We start from the raw sequence: 17,821 nt of genomic DNA on the forward strand, positions 1-17,821 counted from the left end.
TTGTTTTGTTCATTTCAATATGAAAGCCCAAAACAGCTTAGAATTCATTTCCTTTGGTTTTCTCTTGACAGCTTTGCCAGTAATTAATAGCAATGCAAGGAAGTTGGTTTCAATTTACACTTATAAGACATCAAGTGCGTGGCTTTGTCGTTAATATATCATGCCTCTTAGACAAGCAAAGAATCATTTGTAATGAGGTTAAATACAAAACACTTGATGATGGATCTCCAAAGTCCTCAACCCTCCCTGACAAGGGTCAATCACTAGAAAGTTACTCTTGGCAAACAACAATGCATCAAATGGAATTCCTATGAACAGAGTTTCTTTCTAATAACTTCCTATCTGAGAAATACATTAATACGGGGTTGCTTCCCTGCAGACTACAACATGGTCGTCTTCAAATCCAATGTCAACAAATGCTTCACAATAGAAATCAAATGTTGTTTATTTAATTTATCATTTTCAATCCTTTCATAATATTCTTCATCATTCAACGGACAATCCATCCATCTCATTAACCCTTATCCTCGAGTGGCTTTTGGCTTTAATACGTAGTAACTCATTAATATAAAAAATAATAATAAATTAAGTGTTTACAAAGAATCGTTTTCAGAGCATTCATTCACCTAAATTTCTATTTCCTCTTTAAAATAAGGCGAAACACAAGTAACGCAATGGAGATAATGATCTAGGCTAATTCAAATCCAGTCAGATCTATGGATCATTTTTTATAGATCATCAGTTTTATACAGTAAAACTATTGGGAAAATGTATGAATATTCCTCATCAGCTGTGTGTAAATAAATTGACAATTTGTGTTTAGTGAATTGTTTAAAATTTAGATTTTTTTTCATCATTAAATAAATTAAAAAAAAAAAAAAAAAAAACATAATATTCAAAACATGTTTGATACAATAATACCCTCATGACAATTATTTCTACAGATTTTTTTTTAATAAATATATTATAAATTTAAATTTCTACAGAATACATTCTTACATGTACATACATTTTCACTTTTATTTTCTATCTTCTATCTAATATATAAAATTATCAGTTCGATTCTCAACATTTGTTCTTGATAGTTTCTGACCTATAAAATCAATATTTAATTTAGAATAGCCATTTTATTTTGTTGAGCATATTAACAAAATTGTTGTCCATATTAACAAAAATTACAAAATAATCTATTCATTTGGATTTATTTTTGATAACTTCCATTTTTTTAATAGAAGATATTCGTCCATTACACACTTACTTCCCTTTGTTTCGAATATAAAAGTTATATCTTGGGAAGAAGAAGAAAGTTATGTAAATTTATTTTTGTGTACTATAGACTTACTTCGCTTTTGTTGTAATAAAAATGAGACGAATACTGGCGTCCATATTTAATTGTAAATAAAACTCCATTCTCTACAAGTTTTATCATGTTCATTTCTTGTAAAAATTATAATTCAGTAATAAATTATGAACAATTAATAAAAGGGAAATAATTTCTAATCACCGTTCATATTAAAAAAAAAAAAAAAAGGCAAACATTAAAACACTGCTGAAATTTGTTATCTTAAATAGTTAAAAGTGCAAATTTCAAAAATATTTTCTTTCATAATCTTCAAACACTACATTATTTTTATAGATTTTATCACAAATTTCAAAAACCAAGCACTCAGACTATGATAATTATCAGCATTGGATTGTTTATAAAACTTAGCTGAGAAAAGTTTTTTTTAAAGTTTATTATAGGACTTTGTTATACGTTTTGTTATAGGACTTTGTTATAAGTTTTTTTTTTATAGGACTTTGTTATAAGTTGTGTTATAGGACTTTGTTAGAAATAAAATAAAATCAAACATTGTCTTTGCTGATTATGGATGCCTGCACAAACAGAGACCCCATAATATCGTTGCAATAAATCCTAATACAAAATTAATACTATCATTGGAATTTTCGTAAAATTTCATAAGAGAAAAGTTGTCTAATCTTGTTATAGGACCTTGTTTCCAATTGTATTGCCGGACATACAGACAGATATATCACATCCATAGTATTGTAAATGAACGTAAAATTTAACTAATTATTTACCATAACGGACAAATACGAATAGAATAGTTTTGCTAAAGAAAAAGTCATTATTAAAACAACTCACAAATTAATTTTCTTCTTGAGCTGAAAGATACCAGATTTTACTTTGAAAATAGACAATTTGTTCCTAGAGTTGTTTCTTCACAGCCTTGCACACTTATGATTATATATTACGGTATTTAATTTCACATATGAGGTAGTCGTTTCTCAAATTATTGTCATTAAAAGTTTTGTTCCTACAAAATCAATGTTTGATTCTTGTTAATTTTTTTTTTTGTGATATTTTTGAAAAATGTTATTTAACAACAAAATAATATATATCGATTCCATTTCTTTCATAAAATATGGAAACAGGAAAAAATCAGATGAACGCCAACTCAAATAGGCGGTAGTAGTAGATGGTTTAACGAATTTTAAAAAAGATACGAAGAACTCAATTGTTAGGTCACAATTTTAATCTTGTATTTCGACAACCAGTTTTTAAAAACTATCTTTAGAATTTGAAGCAGGTCATGTAATTATAGCTTTAAAATGATTTGGTTCAATTAATAACTAACATTTATTCTTTCAAAATTAAATTTAAAAACAGAATGAGATTTTGGAAAATTAATTGGCTTTCTTAAAAAGGGGGGTAAAAACACTAACAGGGTAGGTTCAGGTAAAGAGGGGGAGAAAGGGAAAGAGAAAGAAAGAGTTTAATATAATTTGAATCATTTTTCCCTTAGTCCTCCACCCTTCACTATATCTCAACTCAGATAATAAGGACAGCAAATTATAAATAAATATGTCAGTCTTTTTCTGCATAAATAGTTCAAACCTACTTTTTTTTTATTAAAGAATGTTACAATCAATAATTAAGGACATTACTTCTATTTCTATAGAACATATAAAACATATTGGAAGCAGCTGAAACAAATTCAAATCCCATCAGATTTATTGTGGTCATTTATGAACTACGTTTGGAAAATGTATGAATCCACAACTCCTTGCCTAGCAATGGGTAAAACAGGATTTAGTTTTCAATTAATTGTATAGAAGAAATTGTTTAAAATCTATTGTGTTTTCGGCATAAAGTAGCACTAAAAAGAGTTGACATGCTATGAAACAGATTAGCTAAATTTCTATTTAAGTTATGAAATCTATTAGTATTTTCTCTTGCTGATAAATTTGTAAAGAAAACATTTTTAAATAAACTGAGTAAATATATATGTACTAAGATGAACCGAAACAAATCGATATCATTTTGATATACACTTATATAAACGTCTCCTTTTTACAATTTAAATGTCAATATTTCCTGGTTAAGTTTGTTATAGGTTTTACTTCCTAGCTATCTTATTTTGAATCTAGTGAGGATGTAATTATTTGATTTGTAATTATTTGATTTGTGCCACGAAAGTTTGAAGTAGATGAGTGGACCTTGCTACAGTATTTGAATAATAATCTGGTGAGTCGTCTTATTATTGAACGAGTATTCGTTGTCGAAGCTGGTATTCCAAGCATTATGTGATACCGTTTACTTGTCTGTATTTATGGCTGAACCAGCCAATCATATTTTTGTGAGGTACCCGCAGGTCTTGCACTTCCTATCTGCTCCTCTTCATAAAAACTAAATTAAACTAAATATAATCCACATTTGAACCTCTTATGTCTAGCAGATGCGTTCGAAATTGCGGGAAAATAATTTAAGCATATACTCATACCTAACTTTTATAACTTATTTTGTTTCACTTTATTTCAGTCGAATTTCTCAGAAATCAAGATGTTCCCTTCCTGGTGCTAACACTTGATTTCTGTATGATAAGATACATAGATATTGAAATATTTCATTAACGTTCTCCTTTATCAAACACTGAACATTATTTCCCTCTCCTCAATCGACCATTTTAAAATGTTATAGTATATCTTTATTTTTGGTCTTTTGATTTTTATGAATCCCAGAACAGAAATACATCTAGTTTGGTGGAATATCCAACTTTGTGAGGAAGCTGCACCATTCCTCGTAAAAGTCTGTGTGGATTAAGCATAAGGAGGAGATCTTATTTGGCCACAAATATTATGTGATTTTGAAAATTTAATCAGGGTTTACTTGTAGCAAAAAGTATCCTCATGCCAAATTGTCCTGGCAAATTCCTGCACAGAGAAACCTTGGACACTCGAAGAGAGTGTCTAGTAAGCGTTATATTATGTTCGTATTCGCATGAATTAGCAAATTATAGTGTCAAACCAGTATTTGTATTAGCTTACTCTAAAGTCTACGCTAAAATCTCGTTTCATTCCATTGAACCATTTTCTGTACTTCCTCGTCAATTCAGGTCAATTCAGAAGCGATAACAAGTTACATGCAATCATTTGAAGGCTTCAATCTCTCCAGTTGCATTTACCAGCTATCATCCCTAAAAAGATTAAATAAACAGAATAAATTTTTAAAATAAATCTTAATGAGGTAACGTTAGGAAAGTCATTGAACGAGATGAAAATTAAATAGACATTCCACAAAGCGATTTTTTTTAACTATCAAATAAAAACTCGGCCACATTGTTAATACTGCTGAATATTTAGAGATAGATTTTCAATGGACTCGCTCCCGGCCAAGGAAAGTCAGTGTAGGATAAATCCAACAAACGAAGTGTGGCACTGGATTTCTTATCTTGCATCAAATTCATGAAGACAACCAGTTTGTTTCCGATGGCAAGTTCATTTTTTTTTTCATGCGTGATTCATCAATAGTGACGAAGATTGAATATAGCATGGGAGATTAAAGATATACAATGGAGCAGAAAAGGGAAATTTAGAGCAGAAATACTGGAGGACTTGAGGCAATAACTGAGACATTCTGATTATATATATAAAAAGATATATAAATAAAGATATCAAAAAGAAAAAAGAATTAGACATGTTGAGCTGACGAAAATCCTTTTAACATCGTTCAATTTTGTTTTAGTAAATATGGCTTCAGCTTCAAATTTTTACTCTGCAATTTTGGATCACCCTACATTAACGTACGTTTTTATAGCATATCAACTCAGATTATTTAATCATGTTCTTGTGTTGTTATTCATCTGGGGGAGGGGAAACTTTCTCTAAAGGAGGAAGTTTGTAGGAAGTTTAAATTTACAATCTCATGTATATCTCAGTCAGAGACGATTTTAACAATGTTAGTTTTTGCAGGGAGGTGGCGTCATCCTCCCACATACAGCACTTGGTATTCCCCCAAATAGTCACCCATCTGGTGCTAACCAGCTTCAACATCAGTGATGTGATAGAAAATTTGTGTGCCGACATGATTATGTCATACTATTATTTAATGCCGAAACACAAAAACTATTTAGAAATGATTCATTAGATGTAAGCCAATATTCTACCCATAGCTGGAGAAGGGGTGGGTTCATACCTTTACCAATGGTATCACAGTATGTGAATGCAATGGATCCAAGTGCGTTTGAACTCAGCTTATCTGATCCCAGAGTCTATGTTGATATTCATTACACTACACACGTTTATACATTATTAAGAAAATTAGACGAATTGAACGGCTTTCCTTTCTTCCTCGATATGCCTAATATAAAACGGAATTTCTATGAAAACAGTTTCTTTCCAAGAACTTCCCATCTGTAGAACACATTACTATGGTACTGCTTTCCCCGCAGATTACAATATGGTCGTCTTCAACTCTAATGTCAACAAATATTTGTCCTAATAGGTATTCAAGTTTTGTTCATTCCATTTATCATTTTCGATCTTCCCAGAATATTGTTCATCATTAAACTGACAATCTGTCCATTTCAGCATTGAGCAGTTTTTAAGCTTAATAAATGGAGATTAGTAAAATAATAAATAAACAATAATTTTGTTGTGTAAAAATACTTAAACATTTTATCATACATTATTATTATTATTATTATTATTATTATTAAATAATACACAGCAAACACTAAATAATATTGTTAGAGAATGGATAGAGAGAGAGAGAGAGAGAGAGAGAGAGAGAGAGAGAGAGAGAGAGAGAGAGAGAGAGAGGGAGGAAGAGGTGAGTTATAGTGTAGACACGTTGGCCGGAAGTAAAAGATCAGCTGATTTCATTGCGTGTGAGTCATGAGATCAGGTTAGCTGAATCGTTGAGATTTGATTTGGACTCAGAAGACAACAGATGGCTTCCCGTTGTCTCCTCCTTTTCACTGGGGGGGGGGACGAACGTTGACGTGTGTAGAAGAAGAACCCACACAGGCCGATTTCACTTTCCAACTTCTGCAGGACATCTGGGAAAAATTAAATAAACTATAGAACTAATTCCTTGTCTTGGTGTGATTGAATCTTCATCCAAAAACAGGTATCAAGTCTCCCTCCAGGACGAGAAATTTCCAGATGGTCCAACATCGAAGAAGCAGAGGTAGGTTCTGAAAATACATGTCACTCACACACGATTCCCTTTATGATACAACATAAATATATAATATAACACGTCATCTCTTCTAATCCATTATTAGAGATAATGCAACAAACACACTCAACCTTTTATTATAGAGCAACAACGTACCAATATAAACACCTTGAAAATTCCTGAAAAGATCTATTGATACAATCCTTTCAACATATTGCAAATGCTATACTCCGTTGCTATGTATTATGCAAACATTTAAATGCACTGAAAATGTGAATTGATTTGGAGCTAGTACATTCCCTTGAAAGGCATCTTCATTTTTTCTTTGCTTTATATAATGGGCAACTAAGGTTAAAAAAACCCTCAAAGATAAGACTTAATGAGATGAATAAATTGACGCTTGAATGATGATGAATATGATCAGATGATTGAAAAGCTCAACATAATACCTACTCAAAACAATATCTGATCCAAGAAACAGTAATTGTTAGAAGCAATGGTCTGGCAAAGCATGGGTAAAGTATCAAAGGATTATGATATTTATGGAATTTAATGTTAAACCAAACATCAACACCTTCACCTCCCTCTCTTGTTCTGCCCCATCCATTCACCAAAAAAAGAAAATGTGTAAAATTGTAAAAATGGATAGTTTTTTTCAATAAAATGAATAATTCTTTGATTTCTTTATAATCAACAAATGTCATTCTTTGTCATTCGACAACCAAGAAACAGATGACCGTTTTAAAAGATTTCAATTTAATAAACTGAATTCGCAATGCATACCGCTGTGACTGCCATTATTGAAATGAATTGAAGGACACGATCTTCTTATGCAACTGTCACTTTAATTCAAAAGATTTATTGATTTAAGAAATATTTCCCACAAGTAAATGATTCTGTAATCTTAGTTATTTTAAGAATGGAGAATTTGCTTTACAAGATTGAATAGCTAGATTAAAGAATTATTTTTTACCAAAACAAAATTGGACAAGGAATACAATTTTCAGCATCAAAATACTTGGCATGTTCAAAAAGCGTTGAAACTGAAACAATATTTAACGAAACAGGACACAATTTGATTTTTTTTTATTTACCTCGTCTCTAAGAAGTTAGACTCAAGGTCAGGTGTGGGTTCAATGAAAGTGTTCCTATGGGGCAAAGTAGATTTGAGCTGGACAGATCCAGGTTTTCAGTCCGTGTCATTAATCACAACGACCTAATATCTAATAGAGTATTATATTTCTAGAACATATTACCAAATCAAGTTAAAATAAAGAGGAATTTAGAAAAAAAAAATGGATGCATTCCGAAATAATGGGAAAAAATGAATTTACAAGAACACTTTTAGGATCAATCAGATGAAATGTTTGAGAAAATTTGATTAGTATAATGTTATTATATATCCTGTGAGATTGTAGATAAATAATGAATATCTATACTTATAATTAATTTATAGAGGCAATAAAATGCACGTGTGTAATAGATAAATACGAACTGAAACAAATTAAGATATGTAATGGTGAATAAGTTTTGAAGTTTCTATCTTTTATTAATATAATTAATTCTTATTATTATTACAATCTTAGTTGCTGTCAGTATAGTTTGATAAGCAGTTCTGTATAGCATAATATTTCAGGAAAAATTTTCCTTCCTCAGAAGAGTGGTCAACCTTAATACATTAACCTAATATATATATATATATATATATATATATATATATATATATATATATATATATATATATATATATTATGTTTATATAACTGAGAATTCGCTAATCGTTCATATACCAATAAATTTTAAGTCAGTATAAAGTGAGTTAATTTGTAAGCTTCAAAATTATCAGTTTTTGTAATCGAGCATTCATATATTGTTTTCACAATAACAAGACAACAAAGGTATAGGATATTTTAATTGTTCGTTACAAACATTCGGCAATTTCAAACCTTATATCGTTTGAAAATCTTCTACAAAAACGGCCTCTATTCAGACGTTGAGAAAAACACTTTTTTCCGGAAAAACCTCTGAAGGAAGAAATGTAGGTATATCTTTTATCGCATAATTTTTCTTAAAAGGAAAATGGATTCCATGTTGTTCATGTCTTTCTAGTAAAAATTTTGAGTAGAAAATTATCATGGAAACCAATGCCAATGATGGAATCTTCAAATTAATACGAGATGATGAAATGAATATGGCAAGCACAACATGAATAATAGCCTGCAGTATGCAAATAATACTGCTCTTCAGATATTGTGGAATATTATGCATTATTGTTGAAATTAAAATAATCTCAACAGTACAGCAAATCTTAATAATATTGTAGAGATTTTAATTGAACCCCAAGAAACTTGATCTATAGATTCATAGAGAGACCAACTTTACTTTATATATTAGACTAGTAAGTGTCACGACATTGAAAGAATCAAGGACAAAGAAAATATAATTCAAATATTTTTTGCTTTTTCTTCTGACTTTCAAGTAATTCAATTTCCAGTAAAAAAAAATATTCAGTCTTCATAACATCAAGAAAATTTAATCTGTTACCTTGTTGATCATCCAGGTTTGGGATTCACTGTGTCCTAATGAATTGTCTCCCTTTGGAACCTTCTGGTTAATGACAATCTCTGGAAACAAAATATCACCAGGTTTCTCCTATAAAATTGATAGCAGAATGATAGAATTTCATTGTGTTGTGGGTGCAGCATTTCATGTTGCATTCCATGTTACAGTTTATGTCACAAAAAGATAATACAACAAATATCGATATTTTTCGGTGAATGCGAGTCACGAAACAAATATAATGAAATTATTATGAACTGTAAACATTGTAGTATTTCATTATATCAATGTTGTTGCAGTATATATACTTTATGAAATATTCATGAAATGTGTGATTGTCTTCCCTTGTTTTTTGAGGGTCGTTTGGATTGGCTAAAAGTATACCAATTATATATATATATATATATATATATATATATATATATATATATATATATATATATATGTATATAATTATTATTTTTTTTTACTATAATAATTAATATATATATATATATATATATATATATATATATATATATATATATATGCATCTATATATCTATAAAAGTGAAAGTGTATGTGTATGTGTGTGTGTGTCTGTGTACATTTCCCTACGCAATAACTCTGTCAATTTTTAGTCTACAGACTCGAAATTTGATATACAGGGTACTGAGATTTGGGAAAATCTATGTGATCGGTTTTCGGACAGAAATTTGGCGATGAAGGGGCCAAAGTTCAACGATTTGACCTTTGAGAACTCTACCAAACTCCGACAATTTTGGGTCTACACACTTGAAATTTTAGATATAGGTTCCCTGGACATGGATCTAACTTAATAACTCGATTTGAGCCCAAAACAATAAATGTTAAGGGGTCATAATAGGAGTCAAAGTTTAAAAAATTGACCTCTTTTTTTTTTTTGCTCAACATACACCTCCAAATACCCGGGCAACGCCGGGCACCCATGCTAGTATATCTATATATCTATAAAAGTGTGTCTGCCTGTGTATCTGTATGTCTGTCTGTGTGTACGTTTCCCTACGCAATGACTCTGTCAATTTTAAGTCTACAGACTCAAAATTTGATATACAGGGTACTGAGATTTGGGAAAATCTATGTGATCGGTTTTCGGCCAGAAATTTGGCTGTTAAGGGGTCAAAGTTCAACGATCTGACCTTTGAGAACTCAACCAAACTTCTCCGACAATTTTGGGTCTAAACACTTGAAATTTTAGATATTGGTTTCTTGGTCATGGATCTAACTTAATAACTCGATTTGAGCCCAAAACAATAAATGTTAAGGGGTCATAATAGGGGTCAAAGTTTTAAAAAATTGACCGCTTTTTTTTTTGCTCAGCATACACCTCCAAACACCCGGGCAACGCCGGGCCGAATGCTAGTATATCTATAAAAGTGAGTGTGTCTGTGTATCTGTGTGTCTGTGTGTGTGTCTGTCTGTGTGTGTACATTTCCCTACGCAATGACTCTGTCAATTTTAAGTCTACATACTCGAAATTTGATATACAGCGTACTGAGATTTGGAAAAATCTTTGTGATCCGTTTTCGGCCAGAAATTTGGCTGTTAAGAGGTCAAAGTTCAACGATTTGACCTTTGAGAACTCTACCATATGTCTCCGACAATTTTGGATCTACACACTTGAACGTTTAGATATAGGTTCCTTGGACATGGATCTAACTTAATAACTTCATTTGAGCCCAAAACAATAAATGTTAAGAGGTCATAATAGGGGCAAAGTTTAAAAATTTTTTACCTCTGCTGTCTCTACCAAATTACTCCGACAATTTCTGGTCTAAACATTTAAAATTGTACATAAAGGGTATTTAGAGATAGGGCAAGCTTTTTAATCGGTTGGGATTGAAAATTTTTAGTTACCAATATATAAATGTATGTATGTATGTATGTATGTATCTCTGTATGCCTAAAACATTCGACAGAGGCGAGGAATTTTACCAAGATCAGTATCGTTTTAAGGTTCGACCTTGTATACGACAAATATCGAAAAATTGGCTAAAAACATTAATATCTTCACCTTCAACCAGGCACTTTTCTACAGGGGGGGGGTCGCTTTTGTCGCCGATATTTTTGAAAGATATCCTCTCCTTTCGATTGTATAGCCTTAATTTAAACATAAATCACTTCAGGTTTGGCGGTGGTCATAATCGCAAAGACGTCAGGTTTTTCCCCCCGTTCTTTTCCTCCTTAGCGGTACAGGTTCAAGCCTGCCTTCCTACTACCACTTTTTTTATTTTTTGCTCAACATACACATCCAAACACCCGGGCAACGCCCGGCTGAAATGCTAATATATATATATATATATAACCTGGTTTAAAAATATAGAAAACAAAGATAAATGTACGTTTATACAGTTTGACATCATAGACTTTTATCCCTCGATATCCGAAGAACTTTTTAACATTGCTCTAGAATTTGCCGAGGCATACACTGATATATCCTCGGAGGAAATCAACATCATTAAAAAATGTAGAAAATCAGTTCTAATAAATAACAATAACCAATGGATAAAAACTAAAATGAAAAATTCGTTTGATTTAGCGATGGGTGCCAGAGACTCTGCAGAGGCATCAGATCTTGTGGGATTATTCATTCTATATACCCTCACAAGCACATTCGATACTACGAATATCGGCCTATATAGAGATGACGGACTAGCTATAATAAAAAAAACTCCAACAAAGTCAAGGGAGAAAACTTTAAGAAAATCATACACAAGGCAATGAAAAAATTAGGCCTAAAAGCAGACGTATCAGCTAACATAAAAATAACAAACTTCCTGGACGTCACGTTAAATTCAGATAAAAACACATATGAACCCTACTTAAAAGATAACGCTACTCCAATATACGTAAAACCTAAGTCCAATCGCCCACCATCAATTATAAAACAGATTCCTAACTCGATCGTAAGTAGACTGAGTAATAACTCAAGCGATGAAAATGCATTTAACAGGTCAACCAATATCTATGAAACAGCCCTAAAAAATAGTGGATACAAAAATATCGATATCAAATATAAGCAACAAAACACCAATAACTATAATAAAATTAAAAATAGAAGAAAAAGAACTATAATTTGGTATATGGCCCCATACAATCAAATGTTAAAAACAAAACTTGGCAAGAAATTTCTAGATCTTATTGAAAAACACTTTCCCGCAACTAACCCCGTACACAAAATTTTCAATAAAAATACCTTAAAGTTGTTGCGAAAATTTACAGATGATAATTAAAGCACATAATAACAAAATATTAAATAAAAACAATGTAAACAACAACAAAATAAACAATAAAAAAAGTAGACACCATGACAAGAATAAAACTAACTCAAGCAGAAATAATAATAATAATAATAATAATAATAATAATAATAATAATAATAATAATAATAATAAACCAACCCTGGACAAGAACAACCATACTATAAATAAAAATACTAATAACGAACAACTGTAGACACTGCACACTTTGCCCAGTTCAAAATAAATGTCTAACCAAAAGCGTAGTTTACCAGGCCACAATATTTGCAAAAGAAAACCCTGAATAACAAGAAATATTACGTAGGTATGACTTCCTTAGATTTTAAAACTCGATATTATGACCACAAAAGTACATTCAACAATAAAAAACACCATAAACAACGCTAGCAAATAAATACTGGGAACTCAAGGAAAGCAGACATTCGCCGGTAGTCGAATGGAAAATAATAAGACAAGCTACTACGTGTAGGGATTTAGACGACTCATGTAGATTATGCCTTCATGAAAAATTTGCTATCCTGTACTTTAAAGAACCTCAACATCTATTAAACTGTAGAAGAGAAATAGCAAACAACTGAGTTCACAAGATAAAATTTACTCTAGGATAGCGATACAAAATAGTTTTAAAACTAACAAAAACAATAGAAAATAAACAAATATATAAATTGAATAAATATGAATATACATAAACGACCACACACACACACACACGTATATATATATATATATATATGCATATATGTATGTACACATATATATATATATTTATATATAAACTAACATTAAAAAAAAACAAACACTAACCTAGATTTAAAACAGATAAAGAAACTAAATATCCAGGCTAAATAGAGCACACACAAAGGAACAGGTCAAACAGAGGTCAAATAGGCCTTTGTCCGATAAGTGCATGCTCATTGGCTGATAGGAAGGGCGCGGTGGATACTAGAAAGCTGATTGGCTAACTAAATCCTCAATAGAAGATGCATATATATAAACGACAAACAACCACACAATTTGCGCATAAGCCTGAAGAGTCCTAGAGTGGATGAAACGCGGAATATTCAGTGTAGCTTAATCGCCATATATATTTTATAACTTACGAACTAGCTAAACCTACGTATTGAGCACTTTTGAAGTAAATACTTACAGTTTACACATAAATTTATACTTTCGTATATTAATTTTATGTGAGTAAATTAAGTAGTTATATATATATATATATATATATATATATATATATATATATATATATATATATATATATATATATATATATCAACCACTGATGAGTCGTAGATGACAAAACACGTGTCAGAAGATAATTATATTTTAAACATGCCACTCCCCATTTGGGGATACCAAATTAGTAAAAGGGAAATTATTCCCAAGTCGCATTTTGAGAAAAAATCACTAACATATAAATAATTGAATTCATTCAAAAAGTATTGCGAACAAAAACAAATAAATAACATCTACATAAAAAAAATCGTGATATCCAGCAATCGCGGTTTAGGCTTCTTTCCATGGGGGTCCTGATTTCGAATATCACTAGATTCAGCCACTCTGATGAGTTGTAGACGACAAAACATGTGTCAGTGGATAATTATATTTTAAACAATATATAAATATATACTAGCTGTACCCTGCCACGCGTTGCTGTGGCTCAAATTGGCGCAATGGAAAAAGTTCAAAAATGAGAAAAAGCATGTTTCATATAGGTTTAAATTTCCATTTTGCATGGGTACCCAGTTTTTGTTGTTCCATTTTCTTAGCTGATATAGAGATTTTCCGGTTTGGTGACTCTTGAATATGTAACCTAAATTGTCCATGTGAAAAAACAGTCAGTGTGTAACTGTAAGGCCCACAATTGTAAAGATTGTTCTCTGTGCTTTGTTGATGGTTATTGCAAATGACAATAAAATTGGAAAGTGCAATTTGCTTAAGTGTAATGATGTATCCGGTGGAATCATAGGAATGCATGGAATGAAGATATATTCATCTGTGTTTCTATGATATTGTTTGTTAATTTTTTTTTACTGCAAGCTATGTGCCATTGCAAAGCTTGGATTGGTTTATATTTCACAACATGATAATTGGTACACCAAATTTCAGTTGCAATACATGTGGTGGCATCCCTGGCAAATATAACTGTTGGATAATTAACCACTTTATCTGCTTTCACAACAGTGTCGATGGATTTGTATTTGACTACCTCACTTGGAATTTTACATTTAATTATAGCGTTAAGTTAATGGGCATCTTTGTATTGACCTGCAAGAATAGCTCATTCACTCAGTCAAATGGAATTCTTATAATTTGAATATCTGCAAAAACCTTTTAAACTAACTATTCTTTTGATGGAATAAAATTACAGAAATTACAGAAGTTAAAAGTCAAAGAATTTTGCCCTTAACTCTGATCAGCTGGCACTTTTTCGTACCCAATTTCCCACAAGTGATGCAAAAGTTTTTGTGCGGATCGAACAGTCTGCAACTGGATATGCAGTTAGGTTTAATGTCTTCACATGGAACAAAAAGGTAGAGTATTTGAGGCAAGCATTTATTTCATCTGCTGATGTTGATTGAAGAATAACAGGTAACATTTGTCTAAAATCTTCTGCAAGCAATATTACTGCATTCCCAAATGGCCTGACATTGACACGCAAATCTTGCAAGGATCGACTAAGAGCCTCAAGTGATTTTTTGCATACCATTGTGCATTCATCCTAAACAATAAGTTTGCATTTTTGCAATATTTTTCCCCATATTGGATTTTTTGGAAATGTCGAACATGAGATTTTTGAAAAATTGAATGTTTTAAAGTAGAATAAATAATTCTTCTACTTGGCAGCAAGGTCGCAGGTATTCATCATGCAGCAAGGCTATGTCATTTTGTTACCAAATGGCTGCCAAAATCAATTTAATTAGAAAGGTTTTACCAGTTATTTCTAGTGTTGTTCAAGGTAGCAGTAATTTCCAAATAATTTCTATTTTCACAGTCAGTAAATTAGGTGACTAAAATAGGATTTATCCATGTTTTGACAATGCCTTATTCACTGTAATTAATTTAGGAGACTAAAATAGGATGAGGGATTAGAGATGGACAGATAGAGAGGAAGATATATAGATAGAAAAGAGAAAGTGAGAGGAAAATAGAGAAAGAGAAGGGGATAGCGAGATAAAGGGATTGATAGATAAACAGAGAGAGGGAGAGAGTTAGAAACAGAGAGGGATGAGACAGAGGAAAGGAGAGAGATAGAGGGAGTTAGAGAGAGAAAGGAGCTCAAAGAGAGATGGAGAGGGTGATATAGAGAGAAAGATAGATTGAGAGAGGGAAAGGGAGAGATGGATAGAGAGAGATATTAAGAGAGGAAGAGAGAGGGGGAGAGAAACAGAAGGTGAACTACACTTCACCGTTTTTTTCCTCGTTAAGTAGAGAAGAAATCTTTCGAGACTGAGGCAATTTTAATGTTTTGTTATTACCCAGAGTACCCCTTTTTTTGAGGGGGGGGGGCTAGATTTTCCTCGCATTAGAAACCGACCGGGTTATCTGTACTTTCATTTAACAAATTAATAAAAGAAAAACATATTGTAAAATTTGAATTTAACAGGAAAATACTATTTTAAAAAATAGCACGATAACATAAGTGCATAAGTGCCACTTTAGGTACTCCTTGGGTGTTGAGTTCCATGGCGACCAGCATAATTATTTAATGGTCGCTCCCCTAGACCCCCCCTTCCTAGTCAAGGCTAATGCATGCGCACGTAACATTTTTTTTATTTACTGACGTTGGCTTAGTAACTAAACGATTTATTGATAATTTCGTAACCCTTAAACGCATGCCGGAAGATTTAAATTGGTTCATTATTGTTGTAATGAAAAAAAAAAGTTAAACACCACTTTTGGAGGGGGGGGCGACTATTTGCAAAATTTAACTGATATTTGTTGTCAGCATACCCACCCGAAAATACTATTAAAAAAAAAAGGAGGGGTTCAGTGCCCGTGGCAGAGAAGTAGATTTATTTATCAATAAAAGTTGCGGAGAAGTAAATTTATTTATCAATAAAAGTCGTCATTTAAAAAAGAAAATTGTGTCGGTGGACCTAAATGTTTTGTTTTCGCAGTATTCAACAATTTGTTCATCCGCGCATGTAAATTAAAAAATATTTGTAAAAGTGAGAAGTTATCAGTAAATTATTTAGTTTTTTTTTTAATTTATTTATTTATTTTTTTTTTTTACATTTACACAAATGTTAAGAACGGCTTCCAGAATAAACACCCCCAACCTCTCCATGTTAACAACGGATTTCGGAATAAACACCATTTGGGGGGTGGGGGTCGATAAAAGTCGTCATTTAAAAAGAAATTTAAAATCAAATGTTTGTAAAAGTGAGAAATTATTAATAAATGTTTAGTAACATTTTTCGGTGCTAATGCAGAGAGTGATCCGCGCTATTTTTTAAATCGTGTTTTTTTTAAATTCAATTGCAAGGTTAAAGTACAGAATAGGTACAAAACACCCTCCCCTCCCCATGTTAAGAATGGCTTTTTAAATAATAACGTTATTATTTCAGCATGGCCCACTCTCTGCATGAGTACCCATTTTTCTTTTAATATTCATAAAAGGTAAAACTTTTTTCAAAATAAATAAATAAATAAATGTTTGTAAATGTGACAAATAATCGTTTAGTTACGGCAACGTCAGTAAATAAAATATGTTACGTGCGGGGTGGGGTGGGAGACTAAGGGAGACGCTATTATTTTTTTCTACTGGTCGCCATGGAACTCAACGCCCAAGGAGTACCAAAATGTAATTTTTTTTGTCAAATAAATAAATTTCAAGCAATTTTTGCAATAAATAATAGATAGCAACTTCGTTAATTTTACGACTCGCCCCAGCATATTATAAACACTCTAACTTCCCCATGTTAAAACTTTCGGAATGAACACCCTCAACCTCCCCATATTAAGAACGACTTTCGAGGTTTATGGAAGGGCGTTTTTTTTTTTGTTTTTGTTTTTTTTTTAACATGGGGGGGGGGTTAGGGTGTTTATAATACGTTGAGGCATGTCGTAAAAATGAAACAGTTTAGAAAAAGTTAAAACAAACATTTTATGTAAACAATGCCGTGAAAATAAACTAAACAATTAAAACGTAATGTTTCATGAGTGAAAAGCCTTAACATAAATAAAATTTAAAAAATTGGTAAGTACATAAATGAATTTAAATTTTTAAAATATGGGATTATTATTTTATTTTTGTGTGTGTGTGTGTGTGTGTGTGTGTGTGTGTGTGTGTGTGTGTGTGTGTGTGTGTGTGTGCTAATGCAGAGAGTGATCCGCGCTATTTTTTAAAAATCGTTTTCCACGTTTAATTAAAGTTTTATGATATGTTTTTTATTCAATTGTAAGGTTAAAGTACAGAATAGGTACAAAACACCCTCCCTTCCCCATGTTAAGAATGGCTTTTTAAATAATAACATTATTATTTCAGCACGGATCACTCTCTGCATGAGTAAGT

At 31.6% G+C, this 17,821-nt stretch overlaps 1 protein-coding gene across 4 annotated transcripts in view; it reads right to left on the bottom strand.

Moving 5' to 3' along the window:
• LOC145293168 (doublecortin domain-containing protein 1-like) overlaps nucleotides 1-17,821 on the bottom strand; it is a 562,737-nt gene that overhangs the window by 265,740 nt on the left and 279,176 nt on the right. For all 4 annotated transcript variants that reach the window (XM_080139630.1, XM_080139632.1, XM_080139631.1 and 1 more), the window contains exon 18: nucleotides 9,008-9,115. In XM_080139630.1, the coding sequence (XP_079995756.1) occupies nucleotides 9,008-9,115 (108 nt within the window). The remainder of the gene's footprint in view (nucleotides 1-9,007; nucleotides 9,116-17,821) is intronic.

This window comes from Euprymna scolopes, chromosome 14 (assembly GCF_053919585.1).
Source record: "Euprymna scolopes isolate OS-2025 chromosome 14, ASM5391958v1, whole genome shotgun sequence".
Classification (NCBI taxonomy): Eukaryota; Metazoa; Mollusca; class Cephalopoda; order Sepiida; family Sepiolidae; genus Euprymna; species Euprymna scolopes.